The sequence below is a fragment of the Gastrolobium bilobum genome, unplaced genomic scaffold, assembly GCF_033153095.1.
Source record: "Gastrolobium bilobum isolate Gb01-03AN ecotype WA unplaced genomic scaffold, APGP_CSIRO_Gbil_v1 utg688, whole genome shotgun sequence".
Taxonomy (NCBI): domain Eukaryota; kingdom Viridiplantae; phylum Streptophyta; class Magnoliopsida; order Fabales; family Fabaceae; genus Gastrolobium; species Gastrolobium bilobum.
The window spans coordinates 225,953-245,523 of NW_026897255.1; the positions used below are offsets into that span (position 1 = coordinate 225,953).

Sequence of the window (19,571 nt, forward strand, 5' to 3'; positions counted from 1 at the left end):
TCAACAACAATTTTCTCACTTAGTAGCAATGACCAAAAGAAGCAAAGAAATTACAAATCCTAAGTAGTATTGAGGCAAACTTTAAGGAGGATTTTATTTGCATTCGAAAGAAAATTGGCAAAGTTAAAATCTTCTCAATAAAAATCATGGTAAGATCTTAAGATTTAAAGAACACTTTCTTCGCCAAAAAGGCTTCGCTTTTTGTTTTGTTATAACCCACTTGTCATACATTAATGTAGTGCAAGAAGTTTTGAACGAAAGGTGAAGCATGCCGAGCCAAAGTAGATAACGAAAATGTATCTGTTGTCCAATTGTGTAGGGCCAAATAAATCCCTTCTGATTCTCGTCCTTAATTAGAAAATGATTAGATGGACAAAGTGTTCATTTGGACGATTAGCCTCTACTGATACATAACAAATTATCTTATCCTTAATTTCAAATCAGTGCATTGTGTGTCTTAAACAAGTAATGGAAAATGTGTGATAGATTTGAAGCATATCCGAAATTCAGATGTCAGAACCATATACATAGTGCATGCCAATGTCCAATGAATACCACATCAATATCATTATAGAGGTTATCTTTTGGAATATAGATAAAAGACAAACTGCTAATTAACGTGAGGAAGCGGGCGAGCTGCAGGAAAATTGGACTTAGGCCATTCAGATTCAAATTAATTGTCAAACTTCATTGAAAGCAGGACCTACCTTTGTGACAATTGGGAAGAAATTTTTTTTTTCCTCCAATTTTTGTTTCTAAGCTATCCGTTCATTTCCTAAAACAGAACAATAAATAAATTTTATCCATCTTAATTTTTAACCATTTTTGTTCACTGATTAAAAAGAGAAAATAGTATTTTTGAAAATGTTAATATACACACCCTTAAAAACTGAAAAGGACCTCATAATATCTTTCCAGGTGTTTGTGGTCAATCCTCAGAAAATCACAACAGGAAAGTTTTAGTTGACCGTCATGCTACATCAGATACAGCTCTCTGAATGTGATGTGTAAGTTTATGGAAATCACCTTGAGAGTGAAGCCACTCTGAAACTTCACCCAACATAGTATACAGATATTGAGATCAGCAAAGCATCTTGAACCAGAACTTGGAACAGGAACGAACTCCCAGAAACATTGACATTATGAAGTGCTTCTAAATTAAAAGACTTTTATGTACTGGATTTGTTATGCACGAAATTTTTTACAGAATTCCAAAATTCAGATAAAGCCCAAAATCTAGTAAACTTCAGATCTTTGGAGAATTCGTTTTGTGCAGCAAAAAGCAGCACAAGTGTAGTTAGCCATAGAGGTGTGCAAGGTATGCAAAAGAATCAAAAAAGTGTGAACTGAACCGAATTGCATTTAAAATAACCGGTTTTTGAAAACCAATTCATGAACCGTACTGGTTTTTAAAAAAATAGTTCAATAACCGAACTGATTTTTAGAAACCAGTTCAAGAACCAAACCGTTTTCGAACCGCATCGGTTTCAAACCGAACTAAACCGTTTTATTACTTTATTTCTTTAATTTTTTTATTTTTAGAATAGGTTCGACTCGAACCAATTTCAAACTAAATCGAACTGTTTAAACCAATTCGGTTTAGTTTTTCAAAAAATTCAGTTCAATTCGACTCATGCACACCCTTAGTTAGCCGTGTGTAGCTCCAAATATGCCTTCCTACTACCAAATGAGTGATAACAGCGACATATGATGGACTCGTGGCCCAGAAAAGGTGCATAGAGATAAATTTGAAACATCTTATACACATAAGTGATGAATGATGTCCATTCATTCAGTGGCTACACATTCCTTATCATTCTTAATGGAATGCAAGCATCATAAAGTGGGGGGGGACAGACAAGAACCCCTGAAAAAGGGTAGATAACATGAAGATCATGCATCATTCATTATCATTCTCATTGTTTGGTCTTCCATAAACCACGGAAAAATAGTGGCTAACTGTTCTCAATGTGAGACCAGGGAACCTGTGAGGTTGGCCTGGCCGGGGATCAATCTTAACAAATGGCCATCTCATGATTTGCGCGGCTTCACACTCTTCCCATCCATCTCCAATTACACAAAAGCGAACGTTGGGATGGTCGAAGCGCTCCTTAATCCATTGAAAACATTGAATTTTTCCCACTTCCCATGAGCTATAAACTGAAATGGGATGATTCATCATTAACAATGGCAAGTCACACTGATTAAAGATAAGGACTAAACAATTTCGTTCATTTACTAGTTTTGATCTTTTAAGAAGATAATGTTTGGCATAAGAAATGTATTCTGTGACATGGCAATCGTATATTATTCAGAAGTTAAAAAGTTACTCACCATTTCCATGTGTTATTAAGCTATCCAGACGAAAGAGCAAGCATTTCACAAGAGAGGGTATCAATGATCCAGATGTCACTAAAACATTTACATGCTGACACTTTGCATTAGTTGAGTCAGTGCTTGTGTTAGCAAAAGCAATAGAAGAAACCGCATCTTCATTTTCACCTGAGCACTCCTTCAAAAAGGCCCGTGCTACAATACATTAAACATGAAAAATTTAAATAATACAGGTCATGCAACAAAAGGTAATATCATTGATTGAACTGTCAAAACATACCTGATGAAAGCCATCTGTCAGTATATTCATCAGTTTTATCATACAATTCATCCCAGAGCTTTATTGTATCATGATCTAAAATATTCTGTAAACCCTGAAACAAGAAGAGAGAAGGTTAAGTTTATCACTAGATCAAGCTAATGATGAAAAAACTTGCAAATAAAGTAAACTACAACTCGTTTGGTTACATCCTAACTCTGTATATAACTTGGATTCTCACTCCCTGAAGTTTATTAGGCTTCAGTCATTAGAAAACAAATTACCATCTCTCACCTATAAATTAAGGCTCATGAGGTTGTTTTAAAACAGTTGTCTAATTGTACATAAGCTTTGATTTGTTGAAACTTTTTCCGTTACTTTTTACAACTATTGATCTGTTAACATAGGAACTTGAATATTTATTTACATGTAAATTGCAGTCACTAGGAGCCTATGATTGTGTAGCTTTGAAAATCAGGAACTCATTTACAAGACACAGTAAGCTTGCTATGCCTAGATGAATTATTATTTTCCTGTTTTTAATAGAAGATAAAATGAAAATGGAGGGGAGGGGGGACAACATTTTTTGACATTTTCCAATAACATTATCAATATATCCATCCAACTCAGAAAAATATATTTTGACAACATTTAGGAACCAAACAATAACTCATTCAAAAATTATTTTACCATAGCAATACATAAATAAAATATTGTAGACTCAAATTTATGTAAACAGGGTTAATTATTGATTGCCAAACTATATATGTCTAAAACACATCCTAAAAGAAATATTTGGAAACTAACAGATACACAATGTGTCACATAATATCATATACAATCCAAAAATCTTCAATAAATAAGTAATGATAAAAAAGCGCGTCAGATGCAAGTTTTACCACTGACTTTCAGAATATCCATCACACAAAAAATACATAACTTACAAACTTCTACGTGAAGAGTAAGACTATCAATAATGCTCCATAAACTAAGTTTTACAACTTTTATTTTTAACCTATATGTATTATGCGACTATGAATCAATTCTCACAGGGTTCACAGAAAGGTAGTCCATATCAGCCAAATATATTACAATTATGTATTTCTAGACAATAGCAAACTATAACATATAGGTATAAAATGTGATCTCAATCAAAAATTATTTTACCTTAAAATACATAGATATAATGTTGTAGAAACTGATATTTTTAAACAAGTGCCATAAAACAAAACAATGCTATGGCTTCATTACCAAAAATTCCATCATGGAAATAAAAGCAAAGTACTGTAATAGATACATACATCACATAATACATATCAATTTCAAAAGGCTTCAATAAAAATACAATAATACAATAACAAGTAAAATTCCATGTTATAGTACTAACTTCCAAAATTTGTAATTAGAAATAGCAATAATGCCATAGAACCTTTACCTGTAAGTATTTTTGGGCTATGATTCGATGCCTATATGCAAGTTTTCTTTTGTTGGCATCATCATGTGGGGGACCTAATTCATCTTGGTTGAAGTCATAATCAGATAGGTCCCTCCCATCGTCATATTGGGTCAGAGCATCAAGAAATGGCTTATTGTAGTTTTCAATCTGCAGCACAGAAACCCCACACCACATCAAATAACTATCATCCCCCAAGTAAAACAAGCCATGGATGTTTCGACACAAAAGCCAAATTTTACTTGTTCATAGAAGAAATAATCATCGCATAATTGTAGAATGAGATTTTCCCACATCCTCCCGATTTCAACACCCTTCTGCACATCCTTCAGACTATTGAAAGCTTCAGCATATGATGATTTCAGCAAGGAATTAAGCAGTATAAGGGTCTCATCCATGTCCCACACGTAGACATCCAACCTGGGATAGATGTTGTTGCTAGAAAACACTTGTGTTTCCTTCTCAGATATCCCGGATGCACCGGCCATTACCGTGTGTGCTCAGAGGGAACTCACCTGAAAGAGCACTGCAACAAAAAATCATAATGCATTGAAGAATGTTACTTTACAACTTTCTCAGAGCATCTTGAAATCCTATCAGCACACAAGGATGCAATACATCAATTATTTCAATGGGTTAAACTAAACATCATTTGATTAGGATTTAGAACAAAATGAAAACAGGCGTAACCTTCCTCACACTCATTCAGTTGTTGAACAAACTTAAGCCACCTCAATTGAAATTAATGGAATCATATTTTAATGACAAAATTTATTTATTTATTTTTTTAAAAAGAATCGCTCAACAGTGTGGGAATATGGCTTTCTGATGAATTCAGAAATTTTATTTAGAAGATGAACGTACTATTTCAATTACAATAACCAAAACTAGCAGGATTCGAATCAGCGTGTAAACTGTAACAACGGATATAAAAAAGAGAGGCATATAACAAAGCCCAAAATCTACACATGTATGCACAGAAAAACGTGACGACAAAGAAAGTTGGTTACCTTAGGTTAAGGTTGCAGAGCGAGTAAGTACGAGGAGCACGTTGTAGTTCCGATGTGAGTGAGTGTGAGACCATCACATTCCCGCACATCAGCTGCAAATTTTTTTCCACCTGTTTTGCTTTCCCACATGCCCGAATGAGTAGCCCAGATTTCTGGCCCATTATGGAAAATTGGGCCTCTATATCCCTGACCAATAACAGCTATACCTTTTTTAAAATAAAAAATACCTTGTAATTAATACTTATTGTGTTTGGACAATTTATTTTTATTTTTCAAAAGTTAATTTTTTTTTAAGAGATGGTATACGTGCTTACCCTTTTTTTTTCATATTTACTCTTCCTACCTCGCTAAAATAATGTTACATCACAATCTCAAGAGGAGAAAGAAAAAGTGAAAATCAGTTGATATTCTGATCTAACGATCTAAAATTATATTTTTAAATTATCTAGTTTTCATAAAAATTTAAAAAAATTTAAAAATTAACAAAGATGTTCTTCTTTAAAACAGAGAAATAAAACAAGTTTTTAATCATATGTTTTACTAGTCCGATTCAGGGCGGGTCCCGGGATAAGGCTTTAAACCCTCCCAAATACAATACTGAGGAGAATCATACACATGCTCTCATCACCACTTGCTCAGTTCTTTGGCTCCAACTGAGCTATCACCATTTGATTTACTTCTTGTTCCTTTTTATTTAAGACACGTGATTGATTTTTGACTAGTACCAAATAAACCTTCACTTTTTTTTTTTTACTTTTTTTTAGTACATTAGGAGGGCTACAAGCCCAGCAACACAAAACAACATGAAAACAAAAAAGGACTACAAAGCAGGAAACTAACTAAGTAGGAGTTGTGGGAACTCCTATTCTATCTAAGGCTATATAAGCCTTTCTAAATTAGGAGGAATAAAAGTATACTGCTTGAAGACAACATCTTGATTAATAGCCTCATGAGCAAGCCAATTAGCACAAGAATTAGCTTCTCTAAGGGTATGTTGAAAGCAAACCCTTCAGTCTTTATTCATCCAGGATCTTATACGCTTCATTAGGTGGGATTCAGGAAGTCTAGGATTAGGATTCTGAATCAGATTAACAATGGACAAGCTGTCTCTTTCCACGATAAGATTAGATACCCCTGCAGTCCAAGCAAATTTTAAGCCTTTAAAGAAGCTCCAAGCCTCATCTTCCGTAGGATCACAACTATCAATTTTATAGGAGAAAACACCAAAATAGAAGCCCAAAACATCACGAAGGATGCCACCACAGCTAACCATTCTACCATTTCCTTGATAAGCATCATCAACATTTATCTTTGTCCATCCTTCTACAGGGGCAATCCACTTAACTACACTTTGACTCAATTTTCAAGTACTTTGAGGAGGATCATGGATAGCAGGGCACCATTTGAATGAGTTCAAAATTTCCTAAACCACTCTATATAGATCATGAGAGTACCTAAAACTAGGGTCATGGACCCCTTTATTTCTCCAGCTCCATAACAACCAGCACCCAATGAAGAATAAATCATTCCAATGCTGGATGTCATTTCTGGTACCCCAATTTTCTAACACATTACTTCGAAACCACTCATTGAATTCAAATTGAAAAAATAATTGTTTCTTCGATTGTTTAACTCACTTGAACCAAATAGTTCTGGCTATATCACAATCCTGCAGAACATGGAGGTGAGTTTCAGCGCTATTCCTGCAACGACAGCATAAGTTATCAGATTGGACCCAAGAACTGGTCCTACTCTTGGTGGGAAGCCTCTCATGTGCTGTGGTTCAAATAAAAAATTTTACCCTTTGAGGCCCCTTCCAATTCCAAGTCCTTTTCCAGAGGGGATCTCTTGGTGAGGAGGTGGAATTAATGATGGAGTGGTAAGCAGACTTAACAATAGAGTGTTGTCCAGGATGAATATTCCAAATAAGACTATCCTTTTCTTCTGCCATCCCTGAGGCAAAATAGCTTGGATTCTTGAGATTGTGGCATCATCTAAAAATTGTTTGAGATGATCCAAGTTTCAGTTCATAGTCGAAGATAACACATAATCAGATACTTTTTTGTCCAGCTTTTCTTCATGAGGCAAAACCTGAGCTAGGTCAATAAGGGTATCATTAGCACTAATCCACTTATCAGTCCAAAATAAGATATTATTCCCCGAACCAATCTCCCACATCAAATTTTTGAGAAAATTGTTCCAAATATGACCAAGGCTCTTCCAAAGAAGTGAATCAGTGGCCTTAACCAAGATGTTCTTGCGCAGATCCATGTTGCAGCCATACTTAGCCACCAAAACTTTAATCCAAAGAGAATCCTTATCATTGATGATCTGCCATGCCAACTATAATAACCCTCACTAGTAGTTGTGGATTTAATTTTGAAGAATAATTAGAAGTAAAAGAAATAAAGTCACCTTGGGTGAAAAATAAGTTAAAATGGCAGTTAAGGGGTAAAAATGCGGATAAACAAAGTTACCCGAAAAGTGAAAGTAAAGTTAAAAATATGACTAGAAAAATATTCTAGTCCATTTGGTAAAGTTTAGTAATGAATGGAGGTGTGTAGATAGATAAACTTTTACCAGTTGAATTTAACTTGACCTATATAAGTTAAATTTCAAAACAATGCACTCTTCCTTCTTCTTTCTTCACGCCGTCGACAGAGAGGGAGAGAAGAGAATGGGTTTTTGATCTCAAATCTTCCATAGCTCATAACTTGAGCTAGAGACCTCCAAATCACTTCGTTCCAAAGCCAAACTTGTGAGAAATTTCGAGAGGAATCCATTGGTACTAGTATTTCTGGGTGGGTTTCACTGTAGAAAGAGATCTCCTCCTCCAAAGATTTCGAATTTCATGGAAAAGATGGATTTTGATGGAGCTTGAGGCCATGGGAGCTTAGATACTCATCTCTCCTTTGTTTTAGAGTGCATTGTGGTAAGAAATTCCCTTCCTTTTCATGTTTTTATGAAGATTGAATTTATGGTTTCATTTTGAAAATTTGGTTTGATTGAGCATGTTAGAGCTTGATTCAGGTTTAGCTCATGTTGAGAAAAGTGTTTAGATGAGAATTTTAACGGTGAAAATGTATCTAAAAAATTAAAGATACCATATTTTTGAATAATGTTGTATACGTGAATAGTGACGTATACATGAATAGTATTGTAGAGATGAACAGTACCGTAGTACCGTATATATATGAATTAATGAATCTTGGATTAGAGGTGTGTGATAAGCTTGAATTTGATGGACTAAAGCATTGGAATCATGAAGTTGGCATGAATTCCTTTATGTGCCTCTTAGCCATTTACAAAGGAAGTATGTGCTATGAGTTACTGTTTTACAAATCGAGCATACTTTTATGCGTGGAATAATATTCTAAGGTGTATGGACCTTCGCTTTGGTGAAATAAAAAAAGAAAATAAGGTAGCTCCTTTGTATGACCTTAAAATGAGTTTTAGCCATTTTCAAAGGAGGTATATGTTCGGAGATATTATTTCGCAAAGTGAGAACACTTATACGCGTAAAATAATTTATATAGGTGGCTAAGCTTGGGTTTTGGCACTAGACAAAGAGAAATCTTATAGCTCCATTGTAATGGGCATTCTGCCTTAAGTTGGGACTATCCTAAGACTAAGTGAATATGTGAAATTTTGTGGGGATTTATTGAACAAAGAACCACCCACTTATGACTTAATATGATTAAGTAAAAAGAAAATAAACAATAAAGTGTGTGTCTTGTATATTTACATGGCATTATATCATTTTATTGAGTTTTGTGTTGAATTCCTTCTCTAGGTGTACCTAGGGACTGTGAACGTTTGGATTCTCGTGGAGCATGATAAGTAGCTTGTTCTTCAAGTAAGCAAATTGTAAAGCTCAAAGAGGTAAGCTCTATGTTTATGGGGTTTGCTCCTACTTTGTGTTCCGCCATAGTGTACGGACTGTGGTCAGGTTGTATGATACGTATGAGATATATGATATAGATGCATTCATATAGAGCTATATGATAATATGATATGTTTTGTTTTGATGTATTTACTTTGATATGTGTTAATATGATATGTTTTGTTATGATATGACTTCTGTAATATGATTTCTGTAACAATATCTGGCCATTGATTGTATAGTACCCGGATGTTCGCTTTAGGGTCCTCCCTCGGGACTGATGGTGTACGCCTCTGATATGTTCTGGTTCCGCTTGGGGTCCTCCCTCGGGAACACGTGCATTGATTTCCGCTTGGGATCCTCCCTTGGGAATGACTGCGTACGCCTCTGATATGTTCTGGTTCCGCTTTGGGGTCCTCCCTCCGGAACACGTGTGTTGATTTCCGCTTGGGGTCCTCCCTTGGGAATGACTGCGTACGCCTCTGATATGTTCTGGTTCCGCTTTGGGGTCCTCCCTCGGGAACACGTGCGTTGATTTCCGCTTGGGGTCCTCCCTTGGGAATGACTGCGTACGCCTCTGATATGTTCTAGTTCCGCTTTGGGGTCCTCCCTCGGGAACACGTGCGTTGATTTTCGCTTGGGGTCCTCCCTTGGGAATGACTGCGTACGCCTCTGATATGTTCTGGTTCCGCTTGGGGTCCTCCCTTGGGAACATGTGCGTTGATTTCCGCTTGGGGTCCTCCCTTGGGAATATCTGCGTACGTTTCTGATAAGATATGTGTATATGTTTTGTTTAGTTATGATATTTGATTATATGACATGTTTTATGGGATATGAATGATGATTTTGTAAATGATATTTGTTACGTACGTTGATTTCCGCTTGGGGTCATCCCTTGGGAACGATTGCGTACGTCTCTGATATAACACGTTTTGTTCTGATGTGAGTATTGTGATGATTTTTGTAAAAGATATTTGTTACGTGCGTTGATTTTCGCTTGAGGTCATCCCTTGGGAATGACTGCGTTTGTCTTTGATAAGATATGTATATATGCTTTGTTCAGTTATGATAATTGCTTATATGATATTTTGTATATTATGTATCTGACTGTCATGCAGGAAGTGAGCCCAGGGTATGGAGGGTTTTCCATAAACCTGGAGTTTACTAGAGATTCGTCTCTAATCCCGTTTGGGGATATGATTTCAGGAACACAGTTAATTGAAGAGCCTCATGGGACAAGGACACTAACCGTGACTAGAGGTACTAGTATGAGGATGTGGAGTTCTGGGTGGTCGGATGCTACTATTTGTTTTAGACGTATTTTTGGAAAAGATGTATTGTTGCATAGTGTTCATATTCGATACATGTACATTTATGCATTCAGGCATGATGATATGACTATGTAGTATTCAGTTATGTTATGTATTAGATTGCATGCTATTAGATTTGTGGCACGGAGCCAAGTTCAGCATGCGCCCATAGATGGGTATCTGAGTATATTTGCATGACTGGTACTTCTGGAAATATATATTGTTTAAATTGTCTATCAGGAACTCTTGAGAGTGGGATTGGAAAATCCCCAGTTGTCCGATTTACAGAGGTTACTCTGTCCGATTTTCGTCTCCGTAAAATAAGAATTAAATTAGAAGAAGTATGCAATGTGATATGTCATGTGAAAAAGGATTAAAGAAAAAGAAAAAGTTAGTTCGTATTTTCGTAAGTTAAGTCTTCCGCTGTTTCTGTTAAGTATCATATGCATGTTAATTGAACTGGCTCGAGGCTGGGGATGTTACACCAACTTATGCATGAACGCCATGTTGTGGCAATGTAAATTTCAAAGACCCAACCCACCCATTGACTTAGGAATACATATATCCTCCCAAGCAACTAAATGCAACCTACGTTCGTTATTAATATCCCAAATAAAGCTTTGCTCCACTTTCTCAATCTCCTTACAAATGGTCTTAGGGAGTAACTCGTGTTGCATGTTGTAAACAGGGATAATAGAAATTACAGAGTCTGCTAGAGTAACATGACTAGCAAAGGACAAACATCGCCCCCTCCAGCCATTAAGCTTATTGTGCACCTTATCCCAAATGTCATAGTAATGACTGAGAGTTGTTCTGCCATGCTTGATTCTCGACCGTAAATATCTATCAATCTGCCTTTCCTGCTTGAAGCCGCAAATTTGAGAAATCGCTGCTGCCTTCAATTGAGGGGTACTCCTTGAGAAGTAAATTAGGGATTTGACAGTATTCACTTTTTGACCAGAGATTTCACCCAAAAAAAAAATGAGACAATCCATTATCATCCTTATTTGCTCTTCATTAGCTTCAGCAAATAAGACTAAGTCATCTGCAAACATGAGATGAGAGATTAGAGGACCCTTCTCCCTGCCTTGATAGGTTTCCATTTCCTATTACTTACTAAATCTGCAATCATATGAGAGAGTTTTTTCGTGCAGAGAACAAAGATATAAGAAGAAATTGATTATTCTTTTTAATTTGATGATGATTATTATTTTTTATCTTCCCTTAATTGATTATTTATTATGGTTGGCAATTAACTTCGACTCAAATTCCTATTGGATATGCTGACTAAGTCACTAACTCATTTGATCTGTACGTTATATTTTATGCCTAAATATAAAACAAATAAATTGATGTGGATTTCTAGCCAAAGAAATAACATAGAAGTTTGTAAAGATATGATAATGTCCATACATTCATACGCATTTGCTTTGAATCTTAAATGCATCTTATTCAAAGCAAGTGGGTTCGAATGCTGATAAAATAGTGGTCAAATAATATTAATTGTAAGTGACATAGTTAATTAGAATTAATAACCTTAAGTAATTAACAGCAAGATTAGTACTTGACGACGTGTAATGATAAATATTAAAACAACTATAAGTTTCTTTAGTTTTTTTTTTTTTTTTAAAAAGTAATATAGTTTGATGGTTTTTAAGCTATATTCTTTATTTTTCGAATGTATATGCTACACACCTCTTAATTAAATGGAAAAATGATTCATAAATTCAGCTTGATAAAAGATTTTTCATTTTAGTTTATATAATCATCTATAATTAATAAAATATCAATTTAACTTTAATAATAATCTGTGATAGGAACGTATGGTAAATTCATGGTTTATGTGAATATATTATGAATGAAATTAGATTAATACTTTTTTATACAAAGATTAATACCTAAATCGCTATAAGTAATAAGTTGTATGAGCTATGTATTAAAAAAAAAGTTACATAAGCTGAAATCAACAAAAAAAACAAGGGTTTGAAACTTGTGACTAAGTCCACCAAATATATCTATGAAGAGTTTAGGATTAGTTTTATAATCAGCTCAAAGAATTAAAGTTTGTGGAGATATTCAAGAACCGACTTGCCTCACAAAGATAATTACATTTGGCACTGTTATAAAATCTGGCCTTACCCGATCAGGTCGACCTGAAACCCGATGAACCGGTTATCAGACGGGTTCGGGTCAAGCATTGGACCGATCATGTATTGACTCAGTCAAATCCAGTCAAAATCTAAACAAAATTGGCCAAACCCGATCAAAACCGATGATCCGATCGGGTCATGCATTTAAAAAAAAAACTAAAAAGCCAAAAAACCAAAAGTGTTTCATCTTACGAGAAAAAAATGTAGAACTTATTTTAAATTTTTTTTGTAATTTTATTTGTTAGTATACTCTTCTACAATGATATCAAATTTTAATTTTCAATACTTAAACAATTTGCGGAATAATAAATTAGAGAATGTGACATATATCATGTTAATGTAGTTGAATTTGAAAAATATGAGTTCAATGACATTGAGATGTATGTTTATGGGGAATTTGAGTTGCAATTTAAATTGACATAATAATAGCGTGCATTTTTATTTATTTATGCTTCATGTTTTTGAGCTTATTTAGTGAACCTTTTTTAATTTATTTTAAATATGGAGAATAGAATTGAATTTATATATATATATATATATATATATATATATATATACATACGGGTCAACCAGTCTGATCAATGACCTACCGATCCGACCAGTAACTCAAGTACCCGGAACAAATCGATGGTCGGGTCAAGTTTAACAACACTCAAATTTGATATTAAAAAAAATTGTATTACGATTTACGCCCATGCGAAGACTTTTTTTTTGTGAAGACATTGTTGACACGATGATATCAGAGTTCAAGCCCATTGTATTAGGACACCCTCTTCGTTTACTAAACGCCTTTTATAAAAAAAATAATTCCCAATCTAATTACATTTTTAACCAAGTCAACCATTATACTGAAGCTAACGACAGATTTTTATAATATCTTCAATAACAATAACTTGAGTTATTTTCATTACACACATATACGTATACATATATAAATTTATTAAGGATTAACAAGTTCCTTATCATTATCAACATAATTTCTTATCCTTTTTCTACTGGAAAACTGCAAATTACTAAAAAGCGATGAACAGAATGATGTTGTACTACAACATCTTTCATTTTATTTGCAAATGGCAATAGCAGAAAATCAAAGTTACAAACACTCATATTTACACAAACATTAGCAGAAAATCAAAGTTATAAACACCAGTTTACAAGGCAAACCCAAAATTATAGAACAGTTTATCAGGAAAAACAAGGTGTTCCAAACATATGCAATGGATAAAATATATCACAAGGAAACAATTCAAACATCATTTCTGCTGAGGGCAAAATATGGAGCAAAACCAGAACAAAAATCCCTTCTTTTTCTTCTTTGATGGCAGAAGTTCTGCATCCCTCTTGGTAACAAAATCAGTCATATACTGCACAACTTCCTGGTGAACAACAATGAGCAAAGTTTAAGTAAATAGAGAAACTGACAGAATAGAAACAAGCCAAAGTTACACCTAAAAAAGTTTACCTGAGCACCCAACTTGACCACTTCTCTTGGAGGCACCTCAAGAGGAGTCTCATCAGCACGAAAAGCTCTCAACTTGGACAAGAATCTGAAAGACTCTGGTAGAACTCTTATTTGATCATCACTTATATCCAACTCCTCAAGCATTTCAAGTTTTCCAATTGATGTTGGCAAGGCTCTTAGGTCCGCAAAGTTCTTTCCCAAGTTTAATTTTTTCAAATTAACTGCCAAACACAGGTCCTCTGGTACAAATTCGATTTCATTAAAGCTAACATCAAGTTCCTTCAAATTGCTTAGATTACCCATTGTTGAAGGCAACCTCTTAATTCTATTATAGTGCAAAGTGAGAATCTCCAAACATTCAAGCTTCCCAATTGCCTCAGGAAGGGCCTTGAGCTGATTGAAATCTAACTTCAGCACAGACAGTAATGAGCAATTTCCAATTGTATAAGGCAGTTCCTCAAGCTCGTTTGTCTCAACATTTAGTCTCTTCAAGCTGCTTAAATTCCCAATTGTCTCTGGTAAATGTGTGAACTCATTTGAACTCAAGTCAAGATCAATGAGATTTGTCAAGTTTCCAAAAGTAGGAGGAAGTGATCTCAACTTGTTGGCATGGAGGTCAAGATCAATAAGGTTTATCAATTCACCAAATGAGTGGGGAAGGTTTATAATTTGGTTTGAGTGAAGATCAAGCTTTGTTAAGGCCTTAAGACCCCCCATGGTTGTTGGCAGAGCCATGATTCTGTTTTCAGATAGGTCCACTTCAGTTACATCAGATAATTTCCCAATTGACACCGGCAACCACTCCATCTGATCCACCAACTTCCCTCTCAGATCAAGGATTTCAGCTCCACTTTTAGCACAATTTTCAATAAGAGTAGCCACTTTCATGAGACTTAATTTCTCAGAGCTCCCATGTGCTACAAAATTAAAGTCAAATGGAAGGATAAAAATCATATCAACTAGCCTAGTCAACCAATTGATAAGGTCCAAAAATCATAGAAGCAAGTATGAACAAACTGTAGTTATTCAAATATCAACCATAATCTTTGGATAATAATTAGAGGAAAAAATACAATAATATTGATCTAAGTAAATATGAAATTGGGTTATTTCCCATGGAAAAACTTTGATGAAAATGATTGGAACTGACCTGCTGACAAGAACTTTTCGGCTTTGAAATCATTCTTCTGTGTTTGTTCCTCTTCTTTCTTCTTCACCAAAGTTTCATCAGTGATCACATCATCCCTTGCAAATTTCTCAAGGGGTTCGGCTAAAGTGTGAGGCTTTTCTTTCTGGGTGTCCCCAGAAACCAATTCAGAAGCTCTCTGAATGAGATCACCAAAGGTCTGAAACATCTTTTCGAGCTGAAGAAGGTGGAGAGCCTCTCTCCTCTGTTCATGACTCTGGAAAAGGACCATGGTCTTCTTGAGCTCTTGCAGGACAGAGAAGAGGTCCTCGGGGACATCATGGGGTGGTTCTTGCATTGAGATTTCGTTGAGTTTGGTTTGTTCCTCGTTGTTCACTGTATCCAGTGTAGACGTGGCAGCTTCAACCTCTTCTATGGAAGGTCTAGGTGGCAGTGAGCTATAGATTCTGGTGATTTCTTGTACTGTGTCCAGAAAGGCACGTGAAGGTGGCTGTGGTGGGGCTTTCTCACTCTGAATCATCATGGCCTTGGATATTGCTATGGCGGTGCAAAGGTGGAAGAAGAAGAAGAAGAAAGAATTGAATGATAGAGTTGCTATGTGCTTTGTGGATTTGGTTATTTATTTTATGAAGCTCTGGTCACAACTCACAAACAGTTGTAGACTGAAAGTCTGAAACAGGCTTGGGAGAAAGACACGAGAAGGGGAAAAAAACAAGGATGGGAAATTTGGTGAATGTTTGTGAAAAAGTAAAATAAAAAGAAATGAAATATGGTTATTATATACCTTATTGTAGAAATTGATATGATAGATGTAAGTGTTTATTGAATAATTCAATGATTTTATAATAAATGTTTAAAATTTTATTATAAATAACCAGCAACCAATAATGAAACCACCACCCCCCCCCCCCCCCCCCAAAAAAAAAAAAAAAAAACTATAAGTGGCTTACACTTAAAGATAATAGTAGCAATATTTATTGTTTAATTAATAGATCAACGACTTCTTAATGAAAAGATTACGAAAGAAAAACTTCTTAATGAAAAAAAAAGCACTATGTTAATTAAATTATAAACGTTGTTAATCAATAGTTAACTAATGAGTAAGTAGGTGTAAGCTAGGTATAGGCTTTTAGGTGTAGAAAAAAAAATCTTACATTTTTTGTCCTGATTTCAATGGAATATTTAAGTAAACATAAATTTTATTCTTAAAATATATATATCTTTATTTTTAAGACCGTTTTAAACTAATATTAGGATAAGTTATTTTGTCTACCCTCTCAATACTATTAGATTATAGTTTCATTCAATAGTGAACATTTGTGGAATAAAATAAATCAGTTTACTCTTTTCTCTTTTCTCAATGTCTTCTGCCTTTTCTCACCTCCTCTTTTTCTCTATCGCACCATATCCTACCATCGTTGATTCTGCTCCTTTTTTCTCTGTCGCGCCCTCCATGAGACAACAACCACACATCATGACTTCCATATGAGAATGCCAACTCAGTTATAATGGGGAAAAGGGGGAAATAATAAGGAATTAAAAGGAAAAAGGATTATTATCTCTACCGTATTGTGACAGCTACGATCTACAAGAAAAAAAATATTGAATATATTTTAATGAAAAAATATTTTAGGTGTGGTAAGCACTGTGGCCGATGGTGTTGAGAGTGTCAACTCAACACCAAGGTCGCGTCCAGTGGCGCTCTCTTGTCAGAAGAAGGCCTCATCAGTGTTGAACTCCAAACGCTTTCAAAGGAGGAGAGAGAAAGGGATAAAAGAATTTATTTTACTCGCAAATCTTCACCGTTGAATGAAATTATAATCGTGCTGAGATAGGTGTTAAAATCAAGAACAAGGAGATTTATAAGTAATTTGTGTGTCTCAACTACACAGCGGAGAGTCTATTATATAACTTAAAGAAAGAAAATACAAAGAGATATACATGATATGGGACTTCTATACTACTATTATAAACTATTATTTACAACACTCCCCCTCAAGCTGGAGCATATAAAACATATGCACCAAGCTTGTTACATAAGTGATCTATCTTAGGCCCTCTCAAAGACTTAGTGAAAACATCAGCTAATTGATCAGTTGAGTTAACAAAACTAGTGACTATATCTCCAGAGAGGACTTTTTCTCTAACAAAATGACAGTGTATCTCAATGTGCTTGGTCTTTTCATGAAACACTAGATTGGAAGCAATATGTAAAGCAGCTTGATTATCGCAAATGAGATATGCTATTCCAATGTTCCAAATTTGAGTTCCTTTAATAATTGTTTTAACCAAATAAGTTCACAGGTGGTTGTGGCCATGGAGCGATATTCTGCTTCAGCACTTGATCTGGCAACTACACTTTGTTTCTTGCTTTTCCAAGAAACCAAGTTACCTCCAAGGAATACACAATACCCAGATGTGGATCTTCTATCACTGGGGGAACTTGCCCAATCAGCATCTGAGTATCCCTCAACTCTGGTATGACATTTGTTTTTATAGAGGAGATACCTGGAGCATTCTTGATGTACTTGAGAATACAGATCACTGCATTCCAATGATCTTCACAAGGAGAATTCAAGAACTGACTTACTACACTGACTGCAAATGAGATGTCTGGTCGAGTAACTGTAAGATAGTTCAGCTTCCCAGCCAATCTTTTATACCTTTCTGGATCTTAAAATAGCTCCCCCTGGGATAAGCTTGACATTTGGATCCATGGGGGTATCGACAGGCTTAGCATTCAACAAAGTTGTCTCCTCTAGAATGTCCATATCATATTTCCTCTGGGATATCACAATACCATCCTTGGATTGAGCCACTTCAATTTCCAAGAAATATGATAGTCTTCCGAGATCCTTTGTTTGAAAATGATGACTGAGATGTTGTTTTAACTGAGTAATGCCTTGATGGTTATCACCTGTAATGACAATCTCATCAACATATACCACCAAATAAATGGACCCAGAGTCTGAGTGGCGATAAAAGACTGAGTGATTAGCAGAACTTTGAGTCATACAAAACTGTTAAACCTCTCAAACCAAGCTCGTGGAGACTGTTTGAGACCACACAAAGATTTGCGGAGTCAAAAACTAGACTGGACTCCCATGAGCAAAAAATCCAGGAGGTTGCTCCATTTAAACTTCTTCCACAAGATCACCATTGAGGAAAGCATTTTTGACATCCAATTGATAAAGGGGCCAGTGACGGATAGCAGCCATAGTAATAAAGAGGCGAACATACGCCATTTTTGCCACAGGGGAAAATGTATCCCCATATTCTTCACCAAACACCTGAGTATATCCTTTGGCTCCATCTCCGTTCCTGATGACTCTGTTGATACTCAGTTACCTTTACCCTTTGTTCCAAATACTCGCGGATAGAATAATGGTTGTTTAACGGATAACTGGGATATAAAAATCTCACTCCATAATATAATCCAGATAGACACAGTTTATATAATTAGACATCTCACAAGTCTCACAATAACTGTTGGGTCCATACATACATAAAGGCTTCATGCCCAAAACTAAACATCAATTACAACATGTTCATATACTCAACACATGCATCTAAACAAATACATAATTCTCCATAAACTCATTAAATACAAGTCATGCGCATTATTACATAATTTCAAAATACATAACTATAGCATGATCAAAGCTAAACATGCTATCAAATAAATATCTATTGGCACTCCACTAGCCACGTGCCTGATCCTTGCACATGGAGGGCTCACCACTATGGTAGGTACCTGAAATGATGTCCCCAATAGGGGGTGAGATAACAACAATTTCAGTAAGCTCAGGGTTTATAGAGAATCCTCTATTCCCTTGAACTCATTTCCTGCATGACAAGTCAAATATAGAGCATATATACAATCATACAATATAAACATAGCATCATATCTCATCCTGGTCAGCTATTCAAAGACTCGAACCCCGAATAGCCAACATCCTGGCATGTCCAACATGCTAGTGTGCAATAACCCCCAGAGTCCAGTCATAGACAGTCTACACACAATATCTCAAGAGCATGAAATAACTCGAGGGAATGACCCAAGAGCCTACAAACATATTCACTGACCAGGAACCTCATAACATACATCACCAGTGCATCATAACATAATGAATCATATAATCTCTATATGAATGTGGATGAATGCACATATACAATATATGTCATACTTTCATACAATTGCAACCATAATGCCCACCATCATGGTGGAGTCACAAGAGAAGACGAACATCCTAAATAAAGCTTACCTCAGAGAGCTATACTCAAGCCCACTTGCTTAGGCAAGTACGTATGCTCCAAATCAATGTTCTCACAAGCAAGAATCTTTAGGCACACCTAGAGAAGGAAACATACATATACATTAATGACATATTAATTAGTCAAGTAAATATACAAGACTTAGCCATTTATTGATTTCATTTCCTTTTTACATACTCATATGTCAATAATATGCCCAACACAAGTCTAGACCATTAATTATATAATTACATATTTTAACTCATATAGAAGTGTTATCTTACAACATCATTCACTATGTGATTTAAG

General features: G+C 35.4%; 2 protein-coding genes across 2 annotated transcripts; both read right to left on the minus strand.

Annotated features, from left to right (window-relative positions):
- Positions 1 to 1,726: 1,726 nt before the first annotated feature.
- On the minus strand, positions 1,727 to 5,138 carry LOC133305296 (eyes absent homolog). Its single transcript, XM_061505468.1, has 6 exons — positions 5,057 to 5,138; positions 4,289 to 4,572; positions 4,029 to 4,196; positions 2,615 to 2,708; positions 2,335 to 2,529; positions 1,727 to 2,160 (listed from the first exon to the last, which is right to left on the minus strand). The coding sequence occupies exons 2-6, from the start codon at positions 4,532 to 4,534 to the stop codon at positions 1,901 to 1,903; spliced, it is 963 nt and encodes a 320-aa protein (XP_061361452.1). The 5' UTR covers positions 4,535 to 4,572; positions 5,057 to 5,138; the 3' UTR covers positions 1,727 to 1,900.
- An 8,380-nt stretch (positions 5,139 to 13,518) lies between these two features.
- Positions 13,519 to 15,673, minus strand: LOC133305294 (plant intracellular Ras-group-related LRR protein 5-like). The gene is made up of 3 exons (XM_061505466.1): positions 15,012 to 15,673; positions 13,862 to 14,778; positions 13,519 to 13,775 (listed from the first exon to the last, which is right to left on the minus strand). Exons 1-3 carry the CDS (start codon positions 15,529 to 15,531, stop codon positions 13,653 to 13,655), a joined length of 1,560 nt encoding a protein of 519 aa, XP_061361450.1. The 5' UTR covers positions 15,532 to 15,673; the 3' UTR covers positions 13,519 to 13,652.
- Positions 15,674 to 19,571: the final 3,898 nt, after the last annotated feature.

Bases quoted from the DNA above. Each gene is read 5' to 3' on its own strand.
- LOC133305296 (XM_061505468.1), bottom strand. From the start codon at position 4,534: ATGGCCGGTGCATCCGGGATATCTGAGAAGGAAACACAAGTGTTTTCT. The intron at 2,530-2,614 runs GTATGTTTTGAC...AATGTATTGTAG, and splicing joins TGACAGATGGCTTTCATCAG to CACGGGCCTTTTTGAAGGAG. The intron at 2,161-2,334 runs GTGAGTAACTTT...ATCCCATTTCAG, and splicing joins CTTAATAACACATGGAAATG to TTTATAGCTCATGGGAAGTG.
- LOC133305294 (XM_061505466.1), bottom strand. From the start codon at position 15,531: ATGATGATTCAGAGTGAGAAAGCCCCACCACAGCCACCTTCACGTGCC. The intron at 14,779-15,011 runs GTCAGTTCCAAT...TTAATTTTGTAG, and splicing joins CGAAAAGTTCTTGTCAGCAG to CACATGGGAGCTCTGAGAAA. The intron at 13,776-13,861 runs GTAAACTTTTTT...GTTGTTCACCAG, and splicing joins TGGTCAAGTTGGGTGCTCAG to GAAGTTGTGCAGTATATGAC.